The 8,213-nt window shown below is 38.2% G+C and overlaps 1 protein-coding gene and 1 pseudogene across 1 annotated transcript; both read right to left on the reverse strand.

Moving 5' to 3' along the window:
- Positions 1–2,325: 2,325 nt before the first annotated feature.
- On the reverse strand, positions 2,326–7,294 carry LOC122087607 (uncharacterized oxidoreductase At4g09670-like). The gene is made up of 2 exons (XM_042656805.1): positions 6,799–7,294; positions 2,326–3,083 (listed from the first exon to the last, which is right to left on the reverse strand). The coding sequence occupies exons 1-2, from the start codon at positions 7,258–7,260 to the stop codon at positions 2,463–2,465; spliced, it is 1,083 nt and encodes a 360-aa protein (XP_042512739.1). The 5' UTR covers positions 7,261–7,294; the 3' UTR covers positions 2,326–2,462.
- A 648-nt stretch (positions 7,295–7,942) lies between these two features.
- LOC122093822 overlaps positions 7,943–8,213 on the reverse strand; it is a 7,044-nt pseudogene continuing 6,773 nt past the window's right edge.

Consider the following 8,213-nt stretch of genomic DNA (forward strand, 5'->3'; position numbering starts at 1 on the left):
CTTTTTTTTTTTTTTTTTTGGGGTGAGACACAATCGTGAACATAGGTATTAAATTCGGCTTCGGGAATTATTGGAATGAATAATTATTTGGATTAATTCGTTTCATTAATTCATCGATTCGGTCAAAATAGCGATCAAAAAAGCGGAGATAATAAAATTCGAGTTCGGATTCGGATTCAGGAATTATTCGCTTACAAAAATAAAAAACGGACAAAGAATTCAGATGTTATTTTTAATATTTACAATACTTGTTTCATATTATCTATCAATTATCATATGTACATAATATACAAATGATATAAAAATAAAATTATACAAATGATATAAAATTTTAAATTTTAAAATTTAAAGATAAAATATTATATTTAGTTCTCTTTTTTTTTTTCTTTTTTTTCCTAAACTCATTTCCTATCGTTAAAACAATTGAATAAAAAAAAGAGAGACTGAAAGGGGGGACTGAGCACAAATTCAGCTAGATCCACGTCACCCACTATGCATGTTCACCTTAAAGACTATAGAAAGATTACCTCAGGAAAGATAAGATTTGTTTAAAAAAACAAAGAAAAGTAACATTAGGATAATAAATGCATAATAATCACTAGGGGTGAAACAGGACCAAGTTGGGCCGGGTTTCTCAAAACTCTAACCCAACCCTAAGTCCCAAAACTCAACCCAACCCTATCAGGCTCATGCTCAGGCCCAACCCTATAGGGCATAGGGTTGGGCCGGGTTGGGTCGGATTGACCCTAGCTAGTCTTCTTAGTGGAATCACATTCCGATAAGTACGATTCAATTCCAATTCTAATTCTTCAAATCACTCCGCTACCTTCAAACTCTGAAAAACATTGACCGTAACTGACCCTCCACCTCCTAAATTCCTCAAAAGTGTTGGCATGTGCTAAGAGTCTAAAGATAAAGGATCCTTTCTACTAATGAAGTCCTCTTGTCGGTTTTTCAAAAGCTTAGGAAAGCTTCATTTTCCTGTTTTAGTTACTTTCTTCGTTCATACAACATGATGCAATGACATTATGGGCTGAGTTAAATCTTGGACATATGAAAGTCCATGTGGGCCAAGCCCAGCCCAAAATATTAGGCAGGTGGAGTTGTTTCCTATCAAATTGTGCAATTTTTCAGTGTAAAAAAAATAAAAATAAAAATTAACATTTTTAATTCTAAATTTCAATAATTCCATTTAACATAATAGGGAACTCAAAAGTGAATGCAAATTCCAATGTAAGAGAAAAACAAGACTTGTTCTTATTGGTTTTTCCTTTGGCTTTGCGCTCTCTCTTTTGGCTATACTCTTCTCTATCATATTCTTGTTACACAAGAAACTCAATGACAACAACAAGAAACTCCATTGGCTGGGAGAGACACCTGCATTATATAAAGCACAATAATAATCAGGGTTAGACTCAGGGTGGGTTAGGGTCGGGTTGGGTTTTCTATGCCTCAACCCAAGCTTGGCCCAACCCCACACAATGCTGGGTCAGGTTGGCCTTCATAATCGGGTTAGATAGGGTTCAGGCTCAGGACGGGTTAGGGTGGGTTCGGATCGTCAAGGGTAGACTTACACCCCTATAGTAAGGGATAGGAGTGTTGGGGATTCTTTACCATATTAAACATATGAATAACCCTATAGTATTTAGAATACAAGAATCATAAAAGATATTTAACCATGAGTATAGTCCCTAAACCAAGATCAATAAAGTACTCCATTCATAGATCTTAAAATACATAACTATGTAAATTTACCATATCTATAATAATCAATAGAATATCCATGACATGAACCATAAATGGGAATAAAGAAGTACCTATGTAAGTTTAGAAACCCCATGAACATAGATCATGAACATCTGTCTCATGTGGTTAAACATTACTCCCATGAAGATGGCGAAGAATTATGCAAGTGGAGTCCTTCTACTGAGATCTTTTGCAGCCTCTTACTCTAGGGTTTCCTCTCTTTCTGTGCACTTGCTCTTGTGAGAAAACCGTGCTCCCAAAACCAATGAGGCATTAAGTAATGGCTGCAGGGACCATCAGTATTCTATTTATAATAGAATTCCTAAAATCCTATTCCACTCTCATAATGGAAAGAGCTAGGAGTTTCCTAATCAGAGTGGGTCTATAATTGCTTGGGCCCAATGGATTAATCGGTATCAGTTAAGCCCACATAAAAATCCTAACAATGAATTGATTATGAGATGAGAGTCACATCACATGATCATATGACCAGCCTATGTTGACGTGACCCTTCAATTCCTCCCGACTCATGAAGAAAGCTTTCGCATGATAATTAGATAATATTCCAAGCATCTTATAGAAAACCTTTTTCTTTTTTTTTCCTGTTTAACAATAGAAAACTTATTGCTATTAGCATTATTTTGATTTTGGAATTTATCTTGACGACCCACGAAGAAAATAAACATAAAGACGGTTTGAGGATCTAAATCTCCAGATTAAGCCACAACCTGGACTGGTTGGAAGCCTTTCTCAATGGATTCCTTCACTGCATCCAAAACCAGTTGTGTCTTCCTACTTATGCTGGCCCACACAGTCTCTGGTTTGGAATTACCCTCATTTATACTCTTCACCAACCTTGAGAACTCCCTCACCATGCAAGCTTCCTGAGGGATATCTGTTGTGACCACATACTGAGAAGGCAATGGAACCCAACCTTTGGCGAGCTCCATGAATCCAGTCTTAGAAGCAGCAGAAAATGTAGCAGTTTTCTCTTCTTGTGGGATAACAAAATCATGAAGATGTAGAGTTCCTTTCGTTCCAATCGCAGTTATATCAATGGTCATATTGGAGAGGAATGAGCAATGGAAAGTTGATGTCTTCCCATCTTCCCACTCAAAAGAAGATCCACAAGCTAAGATCACTCCTGCTTCATTAAGAATAGCTCCACGAAGGGCAGTCACTGTCTTGGGCAGTTCATAGTCGACAACCCACAATATGGACCTGATGCAGTACCAGCCAATATCACCAAGAGCCCCAAGACCATCAAGTTCTGGCTTTACACGGATATCATTCTTGAGAAAATCTTCATCACCACCATTTGTAAAGATACTGTGAACCTGCGAGAAACATAAGGGTCTGGTCATTTTTCATTTCGGGTATATGTTTTTTTTTTTTTTTCGGAGGGGGTGGGGTGTGGTTAGTCGTGAGATTAAAAATATATTGAAGGAAAGAAAAAGAGAGAACAAAACAACGGTTGTCTAAAGGCGAAAGCCACAGGGATGGGAGACAAAACAATCATTAAAAAGGACCAAACAAAAGCGGGGGAGGGAAAAATTATAATCAACCAACAAAACTAGGATGGGGAGAAACAAGAGGGAGATTCCAAGCCAAGGTTAGATACCTAATTCTCACACAATCAGGACTTACTATACACTTGTGAATGGTTTTGTTGTTCAAAGTTAAACCAAGTTACTAAAGAAATTTAGCTTTTCTTCTTTTGGTAATTTCTTGGGAGGTGGTGCAGAAAAACCTTATCACTTGTGAAAATAAAAATGAAACATAAAAATTAGAGGTGTCAAAATCTGAGTCTCAAAAAACCAAACCAAACTGAATCAATCTAAATTTATTGGATATCATGTTTGGGAGTTGGGACTGAGGTTTTGTGAAACTAAAACCGATAAGATTCAGAGCTGAACCTCAAAAACAGGTTCAAAATTGATATAATCCGATAAGAAATCAATATCAATCCGAAATTCATTAAAAAAGGTTTTTATATATACCCCTGAAACTAATAGTAAGTCAAAACCGATTGGAAATTGATGTACCCTTATTAGATCATGTTTTGATTTCACTCGTTCTTGCCTCCAAATTGTAGACACCAAATTTTATCCCCCCCTCGGTAATGATGAATTACAGGTAATGAGGAGACATATTTTCTCTTTCGGAAAGAAGTTGAATTTTCGGCACAAATCTCGACTATCCCAGAACTTGTGATTGGTCAAAATTTAAATGATGTGGGGAAGGTGACCGGAAGTGGTCATTAATACCTTTTTCAAGAAAACGACAATCAAGCCTAGTAGGTGCTCGATTCCCGTATCATTGGAAAGTATTCGGAAACATGGTTTCATTGATATCTTGTATGAAAAAAATAGATACCCAGGTGTGCCGTAATGCTTACTTGAACTTTGAACCAGTTAAATCAGAAAGAACCAAACCCTAAACCAGACCAAACCAACCCAAAACCAAATCAAATCAAACCAAACCAAACCAAACCAAACAAAAACCCTAAACCCTAATTTAAACCAATCCCGAAACCCAACTAGAACCCGAACCTCTAAACCCAACTTGAACCCGAACCTAAACCCGAACCCAAAACTTAAAAGTAAACCCTTAATCAAACCTTAAAATCAAATTAAAATTAAACTTTAAATCAAACCGTTAACCAAGCCTTAATCAAATCTTAACCTTAAAATTAAACCTTAAAATCGAATTAAAATTAAACCTTAAATCAAACCAAAATCAAAACTTAAGATTAAACCGTTAAATCAAAACTTAAAATTAAACCTTAAAATCAAACCCTTAATCAAACCATAATCAAACCATAACCTAAACTTTAAATCAAACTATAATCAAACCTTAATCAGAGTTTTAATCAAACCATAATCAAACCAAAAGTCAAACTTTTAATCAAACTAAAATCAAACCAAAATCAAACCTTGAACTTAAACCGGACCCTATCCAAACCAAAACTTACCGACTGTTATTGACGAGATAAGAACTCCACCAAAGGCTACTGCCGCCCAGGATAGGGAGTAGCCCCCGGTCTAGGGGAGTATTTGGAGGTGTAAGAGGGTGCCATAGGGTATTTCAAAGCCTCACAGGGTACCACGTACTATTTCAAAGCTTTACAGGGTGACACGTACCTATTTTGACTACACAACGGGGTGACACATACACTAACGGGGGTCCGTGTAAACCCTTGCACAATCCGTGTAAGGCCTTACATGGATTGTGTAAGGGATTACAATTCCATGTAAGGGCTTACACGGATTTTCTCCCCCCTCTCACGGCCTTGGGTGTTTTTACACCCTTGCCCCTCCTCCTCTCCTATAAATAGTGACCCCTGGGTCACTGTAAAAGCCCGGACATAAAGCAACAAGTAGAAAACAACAGTCCGAAAACAATAGAGAGAAAAAATCCCTAACATTGTTCCAAAAAAGAGTGAAGAATCCTAAGCTAGCTGAAGTTTCCGGAAGCCCAGGTGGTCCAGGTTGTCCATATCAGGTTAGTATCAAACTCTTGTTCAAATTCTTTTTATTTAAATTCAATATTTTTATTATAGCGCAGAAGCTCTGCCCAAAATTCCTGAGCTGATTCCAACCCTAGAAATCCGACGCGGAAGCTCTGCCCAAAATTCCGGAGATAATTCCAACCCTAGAAAAACTGCGCGGAAGCTCTGCTCGAAATTCCTGAGCTGATTCCAACCCTAGAAATACGACACGGAAGCTCTGCCCAAAATTCCCAAGTTGATTCGAACTCTAGGAATACGATGCGAAGCCTTGCCCAAATTTCCAGAATTGATTCTGATTCTAGAAATATAGTATGGAAGTCCTATTTAGATTCCCAGAAACCAGAATCCGTAGTCCACCCTAGCAAAAAACCCTTGTCAACTTTCTTACCCATGTGCCGGAAGTTTTTAACTTCTCCCAGAAAGAGAAAAAAAAATTTGAATCGTTGCCCCTGAGTTGAGGAAAATTATCAGAAAATTCACCATTTTCATCGACTATTATCATGTGAATATTATATTGTAATTTTATTTTCCTCATTTTCTGTATATATTTGTTTTATATGTTTATTGCATAAGATAATGATTTACTGTTATAGTTTTATGTATTAATTTTAGCATATGTCCATTAAATGTAGTTTGTTTAATCATTTTATATGTTATCGCATGTATTCCTCACATAAAATAACGATCATGATTTTCCTGTCATAGAGCATAGCACATGTATGTAGGTAAGATAATTGCATTTCTCATTATTTTATGTAAATTTTATTATTTCATGTGGAATTCTTTCAAGCAAGTTTATGTATATATGTTTGCATTATTTCATGTAATGGAACTTCTGTGCTAGCTTAGACTATTAAATTTCTCGGGGGAGAATATTCGAAATCCAAGCTTCTTAGAGAGAGACCGAAAATTCCGGGCAAGGTGGGTGCCTAACACCTTCCCACACTCGTAACCTGACACGAACCCCTACTTTGAAACAAACCAAAGTATGAAGTCAAATTAGGAGGTTCCTTCCCTTCGCAGAAAACCAACCCCCTATTCGAGCTTGATTCCTCGATTGAAATTGGGCTCCATTATAGGGTTCTGGGTCCTGAATCTAGATGGCGACTCAAAAAATCATGCTTTACCCATCCTCCCAATAGTCGCCAGACCATGCTTTGGAGACCATTCAATCTAAGGCACGCCAGAGGGGACAAGTAAAGGATAGAGTAGAAAAAGAGAAAAAAAAAAATAGCAAAAATATTTTTTCCCTTAAACAAATCGATCTAAATCAACTCATGGACACCTCTAATGCAAACAAAACTAATCAAAACACTAGATTTAACACAAAAAAACCTTTCAAATGGACCACCTCAAAGAGTGTGGGGACCACGCCTCATGGATGATTTGATATAGAATTGAAGGGTCCAGCTGGCTGGAAATCTGTATTCCTTAAATGTTGACCTTTAAGGAGAAGGTGCCCAACTGCCCAAGTCCTCAATATAGAAGGAAATCGATGAAATTAATGTAAGGGCAGAGAATCAAGAATTGAAGAAACTTGCCGTCGTGAGCTGACCGAATTGCTCGGAATCAGAGAGGAACTCTTTTATCTTGACTGTCCTAGGGTGGTGCATCCACATGGTTCCGTCCATGAACTGAACACCATTGGCCTCACAGGCCTCGATGATCAGATCAAACTCGGCCACGTTCAATGCCACGGGCTTCTCCAGCAGCAAGTGCTTCTTCTTCTCCGCGGCCAGTACTGCCCATTTCACGTGTAGGCTCGTCGGAAGCGGCACGTACACAGCGTCCACATCTGGATCATAGAGTACGGCTTCGTAGCTGTCGTAAATCTTCGCCGACGGAGGGAAATCATTCTCGGCGGCGAATTTCTTGGCCTTGTCTAGGGAACGGCTGCCGATGGCGTAGAGTGTTGAATTGGGAGAAATGGTTATGGCTCTCGATAGCTTACGCGCTATATCTGCGCAGCCCAGAATTCCGAATCGGATTGGGGTTTCGACCATGTCTGCAACACTGCAAAGAGACGAGAGGAAGCAACGAAGCTGAGCCAAGGTGGAGTGGTTGTTTCACGACTCTTAAGTACTAATAAATCTGTACAAAAATGTGACAAGTGTCCCACTTAAACTAATTAATACATCTGCATGGTTGGTGCTTTGGCCGTCCCTCGTGTTGAAATGTGACACATGTTCTATATAATCAGAGAGCATGGAACTTACCAGTTATGAATCCATATTCCATGGAAGAAGCAGCTAAGATCCTTACATGGTGAGAGAATTGTAGAGTGGGTCCAGGTCCCGTATGAAGAGCAAGTGGCGAAAATTAGGGCATAGTTACTCATTAAGTATGTTTTTCACTCTTTTTAATTCTTTAAAAGTACATTGTTTTGAACAAAATTCCTCTATGGGAAACAATGAGTGGCAATGAGAATCCGATGATCAAGGTGCATGTTGGGATCATTGTAACTGTTGAATCCTCACCATAGAGGATTTGGTCCCACGGTTTTGCTTTTTGTCCATACAAAGTTGGGCATGAAAATAACAACACATGTGGAGGTAGTTGAGTCTTTTATATCCAGTTGTGTCTAGGTGTAAGAAACAATGAACGGATAGAGTTCTTTCTCCCAAATTTTGATGAAGATATAAATGAGAGTTGAATCATGATCCCTCCTCGTTAGACATAAGATAATCAAAAGATTCTACCAAATAAGATCATGCAAATGGGTTGCCTCCAACAAATTGAATAATTCAGGCAAGAAAAATGTGCTAAGATCACTCCTGCTTTATTAAGAATAGGTCCACGAAGCAAGGTTTTAAAACTCGGCATCGGTATCAGTATCAATCATAGCCAAAATCGATACGATACAGATTGGTATGGGTAAGGATCGTAAATCGTATAGTTTTCCCGGATCAGTCATGGTATCGGCTAGGATTGGTTTTTTTTTTTTTTTTTTTTTTTT

This window comes from Macadamia integrifolia, chromosome 2 (genome assembly GCF_013358625.1).
Source record: "Macadamia integrifolia cultivar HAES 741 chromosome 2, SCU_Mint_v3, whole genome shotgun sequence".
Taxonomy (NCBI): domain Eukaryota; kingdom Viridiplantae; phylum Streptophyta; class Magnoliopsida; order Proteales; family Proteaceae; genus Macadamia; species Macadamia integrifolia.